The sequence below is a fragment of the Pseudophryne corroboree genome, chromosome 4 (assembly GCF_028390025.1).
Source record: "Pseudophryne corroboree isolate aPseCor3 chromosome 4, aPseCor3.hap2, whole genome shotgun sequence".
Lineage (NCBI taxonomy): Eukaryota > Metazoa > Chordata > Amphibia > Anura > Myobatrachidae > Pseudophryne > Pseudophryne corroboree.
In genome coordinates this window covers 415754883-415772737 of record NC_086447.1, presented here as the reverse complement: position 1 = coordinate 415772737, position 17855 = coordinate 415754883, and the positions used below count along the sequence as shown (strand labels likewise).

Sequence of the window (17855 nt, the reverse complement as noted above, 5' to 3'; positions counted from 1 at the left end):
ATCCTGAAGGAAAAAGGCATTCCGGATGAAGTCATCCCTACCCTGATCAAAGCCAGGAAGGATGTAACCATACAACATTATTACCGTATTTGGCGTAAATATGTTGCGTGGTGCGAGGCCAGGAAGGCCCCTACAGAGGAATTTCAACTGGGTCGTTTCCTGCATTTCCTGCAAACAGGACTGTCTATGGGCCTCAAATTAGGGTCCATTAAGGTTCAAATTTCGGCCCTGTCAATATTCTTCCAAAAAGAACTGGCTTCTGTTCCTGAAGTTCAGACGTTTGTCAAGGGAGTACTGCATAAACAGCCTCCTTTTGTGCCTCCAGTGGCACCTTGGGATCTCAATGTAGTTTTGGGATTCCTAAAATCACATTGGTTTGAACCACTCACCACTGTGGACTTAAAATATCTCACATGGAAAGTGGTAATGCTGTTAGCCCTGGCTTCAGCCAGGCGTGTCTCAGAATTGGCGGCTTTATCCTATAAAAGCCCTTACCTAATTTTTCATACGGACAGGGCAGAATTGAGGACTCGTCCTCAATTTCTTCCTAAGGTGGTTTCAGCATTTCACTTAAACCAGCCTATTGTGGTGCCTGCGGCTACTAGGGACTTGGAGGATTCCAAGTTGCTGGACGTAGTCAGGGCCCTGAAAATATATGTTTCCAGGACGGCTGGAGTCAGAAAATCTGATTCGCTGTTTATCCTGTATGCACCCAGCAAGCTGGGTGCTCCTGCTTCTAAGCAGACGATTGCTCGTTGGATTTGTAGTACAATTCAGCTTGCACATTCTGTGGCAGGCCTGCCACAGCCAAAATATGTAAAAGCCCATTCCACACGGAAAGTGGGCTCATCTTGGGCGGCTGCCCGAGGGGTCTCGGCTTTACAACTTTGCCGAGCTGCTACTTGGTCAAGGGCAAACACGTTTGCTAAATTCTACAAATTTGATACCCTGGCTGAGGAGGACCTGGAGTTCTCTCATTCGGTGCTGCAGAGTCATCCGCACTCTCCCGCCCGTTTGGGAGCTTTGGTATAATCCCCATGGTCCTTTCGGAGTCCCCAGCATCCACTAGGACGTTAGAGAAAATAAGAATTTACTTACCGATAATTCTATTTCTCATAGTCCGTAGTGGATGCTGGGCGCCCATCCCAAGTGCGGATTGTCTGCATTACTTGTACATAGTTATTGTTACAAAAATCGGGTTATTGTTGTTGTGAGCCATCTTTTCAGAGGCTCCTTCTGTTATCATGCTGTTAACTGGGTTCAGATCACAAGTTGTACGGTGTGATTGGTGTGGCTGGTATGAGTCTTACCCGGGATTCAAAATCCTTCCTTATTGTGTACGCTCGTCCGGGCACAGTATCCTAACTGAGGCTTGGAGGAGGGTCATAGGGGGAGGAGCCAGTGCACACCAGCTAGTCCTAAAGCTTTTACTTTGTGCCCAGTCTCCTGCGGAGCCGCTATTCCCCATGGTCCTTTCGGAGTCCCCAGCATCCACTACGGACTATGAGAAATAGAATTATCGGTAAGTAAATTCTTATTTCCATCATCATTGCAGTCTCAAACAGCAGCATAACCAAAAATGCAAACAGGTGTATCTTGTCTTGTCCAAACTGAACCATGATAATGGAGAACATGAACGGCCACTGTCATGGACATAACTAATCAGATGAAAACCTAGGATTCGGGTAACATTACAAAAATGATATACAGATGGGTCCACGGTTATCTTAGCTAGTTTGCTGCACCTAGGCACAACATGGTTTATTAACATAAACCCTTCATCTATTGTTCTCAGCTGCAATACAATACAGAGAACAATACAGCAGGGGATTAAGTCATTACAGCAGGGGATTAAGTCCCGACTGCCCAGTCTCAGTTAATCCTATTACAGGTCAAGATAAACATGGACCCATCTGTAGGTCACCGATGATGCTGACAGTAAAGATACAAAGGAATGTCAATTAAGAACTACTGTATGTAGTACAAAATTACAACATCATTTACAGACCTGCCCATTTCATTGCTTCATATTTAGCTTTATTTTCCCGGAGTGAGGCCCAATTTATACTGGATCCTTCTTGAACATTCATCTCTGCAGAACTGGGAGAGTAACTATACTTCTGTCCAAAATCTACACATATAAAGAAATAGAAAATGCTCACAATTGTCAGATTGTATACCAATTTAAAAAAAAAACAAAAAAACAACTGGCCTGCTGCTTTATATTACATAAGATTTATGAAGATTTCACTAAGTAGACCGTCACGTGATAAGCCAAAATCTAAGTAGTACAATAGAGTCTATATACACTGTTATATAAAAAGTGCTATGTATTGTACACTCACCTTATTGAGCACTAAATTGTAGATGCAAAGAACAAAGCCATATTAATGCTACTCCTTACTGCTATCCAACTAGTCTCTACACAGATTAAACAATCAGGAATCATTCTTATGCAAATGGAAAATGGACTAAAGTAAAATACCCCACAAAATCAAGTTCAGTAATTTAAAACTAAAGGATAATTCTGTGTTTATGAGTAGTATGTATATATAATACACTTATCACACAAAATCAAGTTGCATCTGAAAACTACAGTACTTGGAAGTCTCAGTTTCTGACAACACCTATAACAGACAATTTACCTCTTTCTGGCCTCTCACAGCTTTCCACAATACCATCAATCAATTCTTTTGCTTTACTTTGTTGTTCACTGCTTCCAAAGATCGTTATCTGTGAATCTACATCTTCTTTTACAATCTGAATAAAATTAAAAACACACTTTATAAAAATTATTTGAACAAAAACTATACTTTTTTGCCCCAACATTTGATATTTTAGATACCTCGAGCACTATTCTATCAGCTCCAGTTAAACAGACACCTACTGAATAGCAAATGCAGTCGCCACTCAGATTTCATCTGGAGGCAATGCTAAAAACACAAGGAGTAATGATGCAAATATCTGTAACAGTATAACCACTTACTTGGCACAGTCGGATGGGACCTAGGCACAGATAGCTGTGCTTTAGCTGATACGGTCACATCCTATGCAACTGCACCGTGCCACTGTATACCCCCATCTGTTACGGAGGAAATCTGATCTGCACATGTGCAAATCAGATCTCCTCATCCTGCTCCAGCCCTCAGGTAGTTATGCTGCAGTCTGACTGCTTAAATCACACCTGAAAATGCTTCTCAGAATGCACATGCCGAAGTGTGAGGAGGGGAACAGAGATCACACCTCCACAGCACAAATATATTGATCTGTACGTGTTCAGAGATAAGCTGCAGCAAGTAGTACTGATGATCAGTACCCCCTGTGCTATAATAAGGTCATGGGGCAGGGAACATTTTTTGACACTGGGGGTGGTAGTTGGTGGAAAATAGGAGTTATTGTAGACTTACCATAATTAACTCTTTTTCTTCAAGGTACATAGGATGGGTGTAGGTAGTTGGAGAGGACCGGGCAACTAAAGTTAAAGCGTTCAGATCCCAGAAAACACTGGTCACGCCTCTCCCCTATACCCCACCCCCAGCAAAGGCCAGCCCTTTTTGTAAACAAGCCCAAGGCAGGAGCAGGATAGGAGAGAAAAAAGACTGGTACACATAAGAAACACTCACACAAGAGAATGGAACTGGTGACAAAAGAAAAAACCCACAGAAACCAGATGAGTTAGAGTGGGTGCCCTGTGGATCTTATGGACTGCGAAAAAAGAGTTAACTATGGTAAGTCTACCATAACTTTTCAGGGTCGATGGGCATCCAAAGGGATGACATTGGGGATGTGCCAAAGCAGTTCTCTTAAGGGAGGGGAGGAGCCTGAGCTGAATGGAGAATTTGTCACCCAAAGGAAGTATCCTGGGTGGTGGAGGAAAGTGTGGGCGGAAGACCACGTGGATGTTCTGTACAACTGTTCAGCAGAAGCCCCACGACTAGCTACCAAGAGGGCCACACAGAGCGAGTGGAATGAGCTGTAACCACACTTCGAACAGGGAGGTCAACGGGCGCGGAAGCCCGAGCAGGCCAGCCCCGTTTGTGAAAACCTTATAACACTTATAATCCTATATATGGAAAAAGAGTCCATGTGATCCACCTAATTGTGAAGCGCGCACATACCACATCAAGTAGGGCTTTCCTCACAGAATCTGGTGAGGACTGAAAGGCTGGAACCACAATCCCTTTAGTAATATGGAACTGAGAGACAGCTTTGGGGAGGTATCCAGACCTAGTCCAGAGGACAGCTCTGTCCGGATGGGAAAGAAAGAAAGAATGAACTAACGAAAAAAAAAGATGGAGCGACAGGATAGCGCTCTTAGGTCAAACACTCTACGAGCAGAAAACCAACCAAGCAAGGAGGGAGTCTTCCACTTTAGCCACTTGAAGTCCACAGAGTTCAAATGGAGACTCTGTAAAGACCGGAGAACCAAGGAGAAGTTCCAAGGAGCTACCGGAGATACACAAAAGAGGTTGAATATGGAGGATCCCCCTGAAAAATGTGCTGACATCAGGTAGGAAAGTGATCTTTCACTGGAACCAGACAGAAAGAGCAGAGACCTGTACCTGGAAGGATGCTAGGCGAAGGACTAATACCATACCATACCATCAAACCAGATCTGGGTGTAGACAGGGACACTGAGTCAACAGATCTAGCCGTAGAGGTAGCTGAAAGGGAATGTCTATTCATAGACTCTGCAGGTCTGCAAACTAAGGTCGTCACGGCTACGCCGATGCCACGAGGAGCACAATGCCTCCCTTTCACATGAACTTGCAAAGAACCCTTGGAAGGAGTGCGACTGGAAGGCAGATGTTCCATGAAGGCAGTTGCAGGATCCCTGGTCCTGGACCAGCACACCTGCAGTTTGTGGTTGTGGCCGGAGGCCATGAGATCCACATTGGTAGGCCCCACCTGTCCATTTAGAATCTGAAAGATCCCTGGATGTAGATCCCACTCGCCGGAGTGAGTGTCCTTTCGGCTTAAGAAGTCCGCTTCCCAGTTGAAGATTCCAAGGTAAAACATTGGCGAGATAGCCGAAAGCAGATGTTCTGCTCAAGAGAGAATGTGCCCCGCTTTTCACGATGCGGCCTGTCTACGCATGACTCAATGATAATTGAGGGAGGCGTACGCTATTGCCTTACCCAGCTGGAACCAAACTGATCCAGTGACAAAAAGAACCCCCTGTACCCTGCCCGAAGCTCTAGTAAGTTTATGGGCAGATGACTTACGTGGATTGTCCAAAGTCCCTGAAAGGACCGTTAACTTGTTACTGCTCCCAAACCATGGAGGCTGGCATCTGTGGTGAGGAGTACCCAATTCGGAATCTTGAAGCGTGACCCTTGTCCTGGTGGGACTATTGTAGCCACCGCTAGAGGGAGAGCTGAAGTTCCGGGGATAGCTGGACTGATGAATTCTGATTAGATGACATCGCCTGTTCCAACGTGACTGGATCAGTCGTTGGAGAGGTCTAGAGTGGAGCTGGGCATACTCCATCATGCTGAAGGTGGACATCATGAACCTCAAGATCTGTATGGCTGAGTGAGTTGACACCCGCCGCTATCGAAGAAACCTGCGGAGGCGAGCCCGGAGGGCTGTGATCCTGTCCTCTGGAAGGAGACACCTCAGGACGTGAGACTCCAGGAGGGGTCCCAAATGTAGTATCTTCTGGGAGGAAGACAGGGAGGACACTTTCCAGTTGATGAACCAGCCGTGCACTAGCACTAAGGCAATGGTCAGACGGAGATGCTGTCGCATGACCTACAGAGACTAGGCTTAAATCAGTATCTCGTCCGGTTAAGGAAGAATCCAGACCCCCTGGTGCCTGAGATATGAAGCCATGACTGACATAATTTAGGTAAAAACCTAAAGGGCCGTGGAAAGTCCAGAGGGGCAGGGCCCAGAAAAGATAGTATTGCAGGTGGGCAGCAAACCTGAGGTATTATGTTTGGAAGTGATAGGTTAATGCAGAATGGATATCCAGGAAGCCCATAAAGTCCCCAAGCTAGCAGCGTTATAGCTGAAGGATTTTCTTCTTGTGGGATCTGCATCTCCTGAAGGTCTTCTGGCAGTGGCCCAGGGTTGAGTCTCTTAGAACTCACCAGCAGGTATTCTTGCCTTTAACAGCCACTCTTCCCATAAGGCTGTACCTAGAGGTTTAAGTAGCAGGCTGCATAAGATCGTGGATTTCTAAAGATGAAGAACTGCAGACTGATACTCCAAGCGACAAGGGCTCCCACTGCGGCCAGAGGCTATGACCCTTAAGGCATGACAGGCAGACATAGAATATAAAGGAAGCGTGAGCCAATTACGTCCCGAACATCACCTAGCCTCCCTTGATCACAGACTCAGTGCATCTGTCTAGCTGCACGTACCCAGGTCCCCCATCTCCCTAGCAACTCCAGCGGCCGCACTAGCCAGCATCTTAGGTTACCTAGGAGCCGGTGGCTGGGGAGGGGAAGTTCGGGAGCATCATATCATTGCTAAGCGACCGGACATAGCGGAAATCACAGGACACCTGTCATGATCCTGACTGTAGTTCTCATATTTAGTGACTTACCTCTGCCATCTACCCTGGATCCTGCTTCTTTTCTGCTGACTGGGATAAACAGCTTGCCAGTACCATGAGTTTCCGGAGTGCTGAGTTCTCTGCCTGGAAGGTGAGAGTTAACGAGCTCCACCTGTGTTGATTAACCTTCTGTGTGAATACTGAATTCAGCAAGAGTCTCTATGCTGTGCCTACTCAGCAATCATTGTTGTCATTATACTATATGCCTCTCAGACTCCTGTGGTCACCAGATACATACTCCACTGTGCTCAGCTCTCTGGTGTTTGGGCCTAAAAGCCAGCATCCTCCAGTCATTTTAGGAGTTTAGGCTTCAGTGTGTTTCTGGCCTGCTAGGCCTCACTCCACATCAAAGCCTAACCTGGAGTACTGACATAACAGGGTCTGACCATAAGCTATTCAATCCTGTGCTTGTCACCCTCGGAGTAAGTTGGGGTTCTGACAACCGAGTTTTGGCTGAAGGGACAGCTACCTGTGAGGAGAGCAAACGAGGTGGCTGTATGTAATTCCTCCTCATGGGGTGGAGGCCAAACTAATTGTTAACGTTGGCCGGAGGGCGTAAAGGAAAAGGAGGACTCCGTAGGAAGGTAACTGTAGTTTTAATGAATAACAGGCTGTACACGAATATTGGAGAAATTGACAAAACTGGAAGGATTAGACTCTATGGTTAAATGACTTGAAGATTGACGCTGAAGAACTCAGGTAAAGAACTACTGAAGACTGTAATTAAAAGACGAGGCTGAAGAACTTTGAAGAAATGAAGACTTGTGATTGAACGACGAGGCTGAAGAACTTGGACTTTAAAGAAATGAAGACATCTGCGAGAACTGCCGTTAGCACCTGGAACTCCTCTACGACCTGGGACCCCGTGAGCGCTTCCATGAGTGGCAACGGACGTAGACAGCAGGACTGTAGCAGCGTTTAGGTAACCAATAGATGAGAGCAACCAGAACCAGGGCACCAGAAGTAACCTGGGAGCACAGAGCTGGAGAACCTTTCACAAGGAGGTAACTTGAAGCACTGGCAATCTCCCTCTGGGCCAGCCCCCTTTTGTGAGGGAAGAACACAGGATTGGCTGGACACAGAATGGGAACTTAATTGGTAATGCTCTGGTCTCCAACATGGCTGCCCCCAGCACAGGAGACATACTCAGCTGTTAGCACACAGCATTAGCTAGCTACTGACTCTGACACTCTATACTACCTTACCGCAGCGATGCCAGCCGCAGCGCCCGGCTCTCCAGACCACCGGCAGCCGCACATCCTTCCAGGAGTACCCGCCGCCAGCGGTTCCTTGCCGCCTCAGCCGCGCCAACCAGCGGGATGGCAACCCCCGGGAGCACCAGCCGGAGGTAAGGCTCCAGAGTCTGACAGCGCTAGCCTGAGTCTCCCTGAATCACCTGACTCTGTTCACCAAGTACCAGGAAGTACAAGTAAAGAGACTTGTGTTACAGAAGCTGCCAGTTCCTTGTGTCACACAGCTCAGTGTATGCTTGGTAGCGGAGCTCCTTAAGAGGTAACACTATTAGCTTAGTTCCTGTAAAACCCTGCTCTTTTGCTACCCAGTCTGGATTACAGTTGTGTCACCAGTTATATCCCGTATTCTTCAGTCTCGTCTTAAAGACACAGCTGCAGTATTCGTCAGTCTCATCTTAAAGACACAGCCGCAGTATTCCTCAGTCTCATCTTAGACACAGCCGTAGTAATCTTCAGTCTTGTATTAAAGACACAGCGCAGTATTCTTCAGTCTCGTTTTAAAGACACAGCTGCAGTATTCTTCAGTCTCATTTTAAAAAGACAGCCGCAGTATTCTTCAGCCTCGTCTTAAAGAGACAGCCGCAGTATTCTTCAACCTTGTCTTAAAGTCACAGCCACAGTCATTGTTCTACATACACAGTTACGTTCCAGTTATACCGGTACCCAGCCCGGTTCACAGTGCGGTTCTCAGTCGCACCGGTAACATCTTCAGCTCTCCTCCCAGTTCTGCGCAACTCCAGAGAACCTATTTCATAGTATCCTTGAGTACACATACACCTACTCCTGTGATAGTATATCCAATACATTCACCATCCTGCTATCAACACCAAGTCCCTGGTGACCCAGTGGTCAGGATACGGCTCCCACTGCCGAAGCCCGGGTTCGACCCCCCGGTCACGGAGTGCTCGATACTACTTCATCTCACTGATTCCCACAAACCAGCCGAATATACACAGTCCTCCAGTTACCTACATGGACTTCACATACACGCCGGGTTCACAAAAACCACAGTCATGACAACACCAAGGCTATGACAATGGAATGAACAGTTTCCATGCGAAGACTTGGTACCTGCATAAACCTGGTGAGTGATTTTAGGTTCAGCATGGGTCGAAAGGAGCCATTGGGCTATTGAACCTGAAAAAGAATGGAATAAAAGCCTGTGCGTTGCTATGACTCCAGACTAAAGAGTGAATGGCCTATTACAGAGCTAATGGCCTTGTTGGATCAGCTGGGAGACCCGTACCAAAGAACAACTGAAGAAGGCGCCTCATGAAAAAGAGAGTACAGTATACCCATGGGAGACCACATCTCGTACCGAAGCGTCCATTATAGTTAACACCAGGTCACTTTAAACTGAAGCAGTCGGCCTGCCACCGTGGGATCCCCCAGGAGGAGGCCTGCCTGGCTTAGCGGCCAGACAACCGGAGATCCAGGTTTGCCTAGAGTGTGGCCTATTGGACCTGAAAGAAGAGGTCTGCCTGGGAAAGGACTGCCCTATAGCTGTCCCTGGGGGCTGAAAGGGCTTAAGAGGACGTCAGGGCAGCAGCTGATTATTACTATTACATTTGATTTATAAAGGCGCCACAAGTGTTTTGCAGCGCCGTACAAAGGACAGTCCAGGGAGACAAAACTTAGCATTACAGTAAATAATTAACAAAAATAGAGTACAGGTAACAAAGAGCACCACAATTCTCAAAACATAATACAGCTAAGATGTAAGTAGCGAGGGAGTAATCATCGTAGAGATGATACTTTACCAGCAGGAGAAAAAGCAGGTAAAGATGGTCGCTGAGTTGGAGAGAGCTGCGAGTGAAAATGTGTTGAGAAGAGGGCTTTGACAACAAGAGGAAAGAGGGCCCTGCTCTGAAGAGCTAACAATCTAGTAGGAAGGGGCTGATAGCAGAATAGTTTTAAAAACAGACAGTGGCCACAATCTTATCTAGCTGTGCTCCAAACAGTGTATCGCCTGTTAAAGACAGATATGCAAGGCCCTTTTTAAGACAGTCCACCCTCCAGGAGCTGAGCCAAAGAACTCGTCTAGCAGCCACAGAGGCCACAGATACTTTAGAGGAGAGTACGCCTACAGTATACGTAAGGTTGCCTCTCCTACGTAAGAAGCCACTCCCTTAATACAGGATATGAGAGCCAGTTGTTCCCTGGTGGCTGCAATCTTTGAGGGAGGATGCAGTGGGAACATGAGAATCTACTGAAGGGGAGGAACCTCCCACTTAGTACATTCCACCGCAGGGAGAGGATAAATGGACGTAAGCCTTTCTAACAGCTAGAACCGCTTGTTAGGCATAGTCCAGGCCTCCCGCAAGAGATTGGTGAGCTGGTCCGACTGAGGAAATTCTGTCCGGCTTCCATTCCTCTAGTGTCGCAATACCAGTGTTGCGGCGCCGGCGTGAGGTTGTAGAAGCAACAGCGCTGGTGTCCTATACGACTGCCGAGCGATGCCTTCTCTGAAGCAAATACAGGATAATAAACTAAATCATACAATAAAAGCTTGGGGCTGCTTAAAAGGTGCATCCGGCTCCTGCCGACACCAAAGCAAAACTGTATGACTTGGTAAATAATAAGTATGACTTGGCCCATCTATACTTATAAATAAGTATGACTTGGCCCATCTAGTCTTACCTAAACACGTGTACACACACACATACACACACACACACACACACACACTCTAGGGTTAATTTTTGTTGGAAGTCAATTAACCTACCAGTATATTATTGGATTGTAACAAAGAAAAATAAATAGAAAATGCAGGTGCACACTCTACACACATATAATGAACTGCAAATTAACATGAGAGTAAAATTACGTTTCTAAGCATAATTTTGTCCTCAAACTGAAATACCCAGGCATGCATGGGGAGAATATACAAACACCACAGAGTTTGGGCCATGGTGGGAATCAAACCCATGACCTCAGTGCTGTGAAGCAGTAATGGTAGTCATCACACCATCCGTACTGCTCTGTTGTAGGGCTCGTTTGCCTGGAATAGTTTGGGAACTGTGCTGCTCTTAGTACCATTAAGCAGATTTTAGCAGACATTCCTTACTGAGCAATTGTCACCACATGCTGCAGAATTTCTTTCCAAGCAGCAAAGGTAACTTACATGATAACAATTCCCAAAACTACAGCACGTGTGTCACCCAAGCTGGTTAATGTCATCCACTTAACATGGTCTACTCAGTAATGAGATATGAATCCAAATGAGCATTTATGGAATACTCTCCAATGAAACAGGATTTTCCCACTTCAATAATGTATGCATTGGTTAAAAGGCTTTCTTATGGAAGAATGGTATTGAATCCCTCATGCAAAACTCCAGTCAGAGCACAAGAGACATACTGGTTCATGTATTGGCCCAACATCATAGGAAGGGACATGTTCTTTGCCTATATTTTGTCCTAAACCTATACATACCTTAAAAAAATTAAATCCATTGTGGCAATGAGTGCTTATTTACCCAAAAAATAATACATTTGAAGTACAACAATTGCTCAACAAAATATAATCTAGAATATTTTTTCACCTTTATTCTTGAGCCAGAAGCCTCTTCTAGTTCTTTTATTTTAGCCCCTCCGCGTCCTGCAACACACATTAACATTATTTAGTACACTTTCTATGTAGCTTATTAAAATATAAAGTACAGATGTGATAAAGCTCATTTTACTTTTCCACCTGCCTCATGTGCACACTCCGTGGCAATGGTTATCTGCACCCTGCTGCAACTAGGTGCAGTTTGCGCCTAGCACCATGCATTCCAATGGAAGCGGGTGCGCATCCATGTTCCCACACACACTAGTGGGAATACTATTCGTGGCAAATAAATTCTGTTTGAGGCAAACGCTATTCAAGATCAGCATGGACACATCTGTATGATATAAGTGTTATAGCTTGGGGGAAAATTACAAATCATGTACACAAAAATAGGATTTTGGTACTTACCAGGTAAATCCTTTTCTTTGAATCCATAGGGGGCACTGGAGTACTCTTGGGATATGGACGGGCGTAGCCGAACAAAGGCACTGAATATTCAAATTTAGGACCCTCCCCCCCCTCCATATCCCCAAGTACCTCAGTGTACTTTGCCAGTGTTTTTTACTGAGCGAACAGGATATAGAGAGGTTGACAATGGAGAATCCCTATAACATAACGGACAACCACAAAGTTGACTCGTAACCTTATTGTCAACTAAAAAGTTGACAGCTTAACCGATAGAACTTATAATTTGAACCAACCGGTGAAAATGTGTTACCATAAGCTCCTTTGAGCTTAATACCATCCAAGTTAAATTTGTTCACTAAGCTCCCTTGAGCTTAAAACAACCCAGGTAAAACTGCTCTGGGTGGGCGTCCAGTGCCCCCTATGGATTCAAAGAAAAGGATTTACCTGGTAAGTACCAAAATCCTATTTTCTTTATCATCCACTAGGGGTCACTGGAGTACTCTTGGGACGTACCAAAGCTTCCCTCGTGGGCGGGAGAGCTGTTTGATACTTGTAACAGTAGGCAGCCAAAGCTAAATGCTGATGGCGCCACCATTTATAACGTGTAAACGTGCACAAACGTGGTGCACTGAAGGCTATGTAGCCGCGTCGTAGACTCTCCACGACCCGCTGGGTCTGACATTCCCACAGAACCTGTGGAATGAACTATTACTGACGTAGGCGATTGTAACTTAGCCTTAAAGTAAGACTGACTTGTAGTCATTATTATTCAACTGGATAATGTCTGCTGAGAAACTGGCTAACCCCAGTTTACAGTATCATATATAACAACAACGTATTCATATCACGTACTGTAGACGTTCGGTACATATATAAACGCGTAACGCGTGTACCACATTCAGAATTTTAGAATGTGCTGTCCACACAGGAACCACTATTGGTATATTGATGTGAAGAATACGAAAGCGGATTTCGTCCGAAGATCTGCTTTGTCATGAGAAAACTCAAATACGGTGGCTTGGAATACAAGGCACCCAAATATGAAAACAAACCCCTTGTCGAAGCACCATTGCCGAAGGCAAGGCTAGAAGAAAAATGTTTTCCAAAGTGAGAAACTTAATCCCCATTTGTTGAAAGGGTTCCAAAATATGAAACTGTAAGAAAATCTAAACCCAACCTCAAATCGCCTGGCGCTGTAGGTGGGATAAATAGAGTCTGAACTTTGGTGACACCTTGTAGAAAGATGTTGACAGACGCAAATAGAGGCAAACGCTTTGAAAATAAGTTTACCACACAGATACCTGCCCTCTTAGTGCAGATGAACGCAGTTTGCCATCCCATCCTGTTTAACAGAATACGGGTACTTGAAGTATGATGTTGGAAACTTCCGAGGTTTACACCCTATGTAAGCACACGAAATTTTTTTTTTTTTTTTTTTTTTTTTTTTTAGTCATGAGCTGCCTTAAGCGGCTTAGTATTTCGTGACATGGTTGGTATAACCGATACTGTAATGCTCTATTTTTTTAAGAGGGCGGTCTGAACCCTCACCCCGTCAACCGCAGCTGCGGTACATAGATAATAGGTACATAGGTAACTATGGGTAAAAGAACGTTCCCTGATGTAACAGGTTGGACGTATTATGAGCGGGCCAAGATCGTGTGCAAGTATTCCTTGAAAATTCGAGAAGCAAACTTCTCTGAAACCCATGAGATACCACCAGTATGACTGTGACGAACTGTCTTCTGATCCGTTTTGGCAACGAAGAAAGAAGCGGACAATGGAGGAGCCAGATACACGATGCTGAATGACCCCATGAATGTGATGTACACATACTGAGCTTTTGTAATTGTGGCGAGATGCCCTCATGTATACCTGAGGGTAACCCCCTTCTGTGGACTCACATATGAAACACCTCTGGATTTAATGTCCAGTTTTTAAGATCCAAACCCTGACGGTTGAGATCGCCTGTCTAACAGATGTCCACTCACGGATTGATGTCTTGACATTTTCACATAATAGCGTTCTGAGCCATTGAAGATTTGAGTTACCTACCGCCTTGCCATGCGGCTTATTGGTTCTCACTGGTTGTTGAGTATGCAACTGCCTTTGCTTTGTTTGACTGCTTAAGGGCAGCGTGAGCCAGGCATGAAAAAACAAAATTACATGAAACTCACGGTTGTTCCTCTCCACAGAAATCTTTAGTAAAAAACGAAAGATTTATTTGTTATGAAGAGAAACCAGAGTCTATCCCTGGTCAGACTGAAAGCGAATCATTTATTGCATTGTAAAATGCACAGAGATGTAGGACATTTATCTATTGCATTGTAAAATGCACAGAGTTCTAGTACCTTTATCGACAGGAATCTGTCGTGTTTTAGAACCTTTGCGTTGATTTTAACTACAAATCCTGACTCTCTGTGACTGTCGTCCAGAGTATACGCACCCTTGTCCCTCTGTGGGAAACGCGATTGAAGGGTGGTGCACTAAATTGAAAACACATCTTTATTCTTAATAATTGAATACACCAATGTACCGCTAGTGTGCGTGTACTTTTGTTCTTGTTGGTGTAGTAGGTAAAAGTCTTTGATTTACCGTATTTATAATCTTACCTAGGAATTGACATCGTTTAGACAGACTTAGATGTGATTGTTTTCGAACTTAATCTGCTACCGCAGTATAACTTAGTAGCGCAAGATAGAGGAACTTTGTTGATACATAGTTCTTATGTGAGATGAGCTATTATTCCAACATCACTTTGGTAAATACCGGAAGCGATAAGCAACGGTATAAATGAAATGGTTAATGGTTGTGGCGATTTTCAAACGCTAGAACCTATGATGAAGAAACCGGACTGGGTAAATACGCATTGTGAAGATCAAATGCAATTATACAATTTTGTGGCTGCAATAAGCAAAAACTAACTGCAGAAAATCCATTTTCTAACTGTAGTAAATGACTTGCTGATTGATATTGCAACGGAGCTGTTTGATTTTGCTCAAACAGAGGGGAATAAGTAACTTTGACTCTGTTGGCGTACTATTGCCTGGTTTATAAACCAGCAAAGACTAAATGACAACCTGCCAAACCGTTCGCCAGAAGCAGTTTTGTACTCTAAGCTGTAAATAGCTGAGACATATATGAGTTGAAGTCATGAAACCTCGCAAATGTAACATGAAAAGACGCACTTCCACAATTGTAAAAGAGGTCATCAAACCACTGGCTTGCTGACTGTAACGTCCTGTCGTTACAAGGCGTGACTGTTTCTTATAAAGGAATAAAACACCGTTACAAGTATACTGTATGCGCTAATGGCAGAATATCCTATAGGGATAAAATGCCGTTACACATATATCAAATTCAGGCGCAAACAAGCTCTGGCCTTGTCGCGCTTAACTAGCGACAATGAAAATAACCGGCGTTAGCAGAAGCTTTACAGATATACTCTGCAGCTTTTTTGAACCGTGATCGGCATGGTTTCATACATAGATTCTAGTGACCCAAATGTATCTGTGGTTTTTATAATGTTTGACAGAAACGCATATACCAATGGCGGATCGCGTCCTTTTGGAAACGATTATGTATGGTTGTCCAAAACCCCGCACTATCTGAATGCTGGACTAATGTACCCTTCTCACTTGTAGTTATCGGTGTGAGATTTGACATAGAATCGTGCATTAAATTATAAGACTAGTGAAATAAACACTCTGGTACCCAAAGGAAAATTGTCACTTTGGAAAGATTGTCTTTTGTTAGCGCTGGCGGAGTTATTCTGAGACTCCGATTACCGCTGTTTTAATTTGAATTGCCAATGTTAACATTTTTAGTCTGCACTAGAGCCTTATTTGCTATGTAGACAGACATCATAATAGGCAACAGACAGACACTTGCACGACTTAATAACATTATTATATGGCATATATATCTATATATATATGTTATTGCTGAACAGCATATTTATTAGGAAACTAAAGTGTTCTTTATGTGAAAAGCAGTTCACATAGGCATGAAACCCGAACCAAATTCCTACTAACACCCCTGCGCCTTCTGGTGGCTTAAAGATGTAGGGCAGGAATGTTCTAGATTATCCTGAAGTAAAAAAATTCCCACTAACACCCCTGCGCCTCCTTGTGGAGTAGAGGTGTATGGTCTGGAATTATAACTGGAAAACCAGCAATGATTAAAATGGCCGTCATGCCATGCTTTCACAGAAAATCACAGTACAGGTTACTTGCTGCAGTTTTAATATAGGCTTAATAGCCTATTATACAGTTACTATGCTTAATAGCCTATTATACAGTGATAACCCAGGTGTAGGATACAGTAAAATATATGCATTTAGTCAATTAATATGAGCACTGCCTGCAGTGTATTTATCTTGCAACCTTAACCAAAAATAACAGAAAACATGGTTAAACGTGCAATAGGTTATGCCACTGATAACCCATTGCCAGCCAAAGCCTCATATATATATTATATATATATATACAAAGTGTTTACACATATAATCACAGTTCATACTGATATTATAGACAGTTCTGCCAGCAAAAGCTTCATTATATATTATATATATAAAACGTGCTGAAACATATATCACAGTACACATGTACATTGTTTAAAGTGCTGCGCTGCTTGTTTATTTTGAACCCATGCAGCCTTTGCTGCTGCTATGGGTATTATTCCCCCTCCCCCCCCCCCCCCCCCTGCATCCCCATGTTACCTGCAGCGTACGGGGATCGGGTGCAGGGAGAGCAGGAGAGCCTGAATGTAGCGCCGGGGAGCTGACCGGAAGCTCCTTCCTACAGCAGTACACAGTCTCCCTGTGTCTGCGGTGTTTCACTGGGAGAGTGGCCGGCGTCCTTGAGTGACGTGCGGCCACTCTTTAGTACCCAGGAGAGTCTCGGCGGCGTGTAGCGGTGCCGGGCCATCCGAGCAGTGAGAGCGGCCGGCGTCTGAGTGACGTGCGGCCGCTCTGCTTAGTTCAGCGCCCGGAGAGTGTCGGCGGCGTGTAGCGGTGCCGCATCAGAGCAGTGAGAGCGGCCGGCGTCTGAGTGACGTGCGGCCGCTCTGCTTAGTTCAGCCAAGGAGAGTGTCGGCGGCGTGTAGCGGTGCCGGGCCATCAGAGCAGTAAGAGCGGCCGGCGTCTGAGTGACGTGCGGCCGCTCTGCTTAGTTCAGCGCAGGGAGAGTCATGTACGAGTGAGGTGGAACTTCATATATAAGAAGTGGTCCTTACTACTTCAGCGGGACACGTCAGCGGCGTGCTCAGCGGCGGCCAGCTCCCTGTACAGTATAACACTCACACAGCAGGGCGGCAGCGTGAGCTGACCGCCCTGTCACCCATACCTTGCTCCATCCTGGCTGTGACGAGCTCTCTGTAAGCTCCGTTTCAGTCCTTCTTCCAGCTCTTTGTCTCATCCTGGCTGTAACGGATCTTCTTTCTGTAAGCTCCGTTCAGCTTGCAGGAGACAGTGGCTGCCTGTGGCTGTGAGGGTGCTCTTTGTGAGGACCGACACGCCATGCGCTGCCCTATAGCGCCTGTGGCTGTGAGGGTGCTCTTTGTGAGGACCGACACGCCATACGCTGCCTTGCAGCGGCACCATCCCGGACCCAAGTTTTTCCAGAAACTGGGACGGGAAGTGTAAAAATTAAAAATAAAAATAAAAATCTTCTGAAAAGTGGCCATTGCCACAAGCCGATGTTCATCTGTGAGCACCGAAAAAACACTGGCAAAGTACACTGAGGTACTTGGGGATATGGAGGGGGGGGAGGGTCCTAAATTTGAATATTCAGTGCCTTTGTTCGGCTACGCCCGTCCATATCCCAAGAGTACTCCAGTGACCCCTAGTGGATGATAAAGAAAAAGGGTTGTTGGTTTTTTTTCAGAATATTCTACTTGCCAGTTTTAGATACATAGATCATTCCTACTAAATTGCCAGACATGTGTTTTACAAATTTTTCCCAGTGTTTAGTTGTCATGCAAGTGGTAACTTTAATTTAGAAGAGCACACCTTTACATGCCACGCAACCTTTACGGTTGCATTTTATACACTATTTCAATTATGTTTTGCAACAACTTTTGAT

At 45.1% G+C, this 17855-nt stretch overlaps 1 protein-coding gene and 1 non-coding gene across 3 annotated transcripts in view; both read right to left on the bottom strand.

Annotated features, from left to right (window-relative positions):
* LOC134909670 (probable ATP-dependent RNA helicase DDX43) overlaps positions 1–17855 on the bottom strand; it is a 575661-nt gene that overhangs the window by 500560 nt on the left and 57246 nt on the right. For both annotated transcript variants that reach the window (XM_063916810.1, XM_063916811.1), the window contains exons 2-4: positions 11360–11415; positions 2646–2760; positions 2009–2131 (exon numbers count right to left, since the gene is read on the bottom strand). In XM_063916810.1, coding sequence (XP_063772880.1) covers positions 2009–2131; positions 2646–2760; positions 11360–11415 — 294 coding nt within the window. The remainder of the gene's footprint in view (positions 1–2008; positions 2132–2645; positions 2761–11359; positions 11416–17855) is intronic.
* On the bottom strand, positions 13906–14021 carry LOC134913517 (U5 spliceosomal RNA). Its single transcript, XR_010177263.1, has one exon. It is a non-coding gene; the product is annotated as a U5 spliceosomal RNA (small nuclear RNA).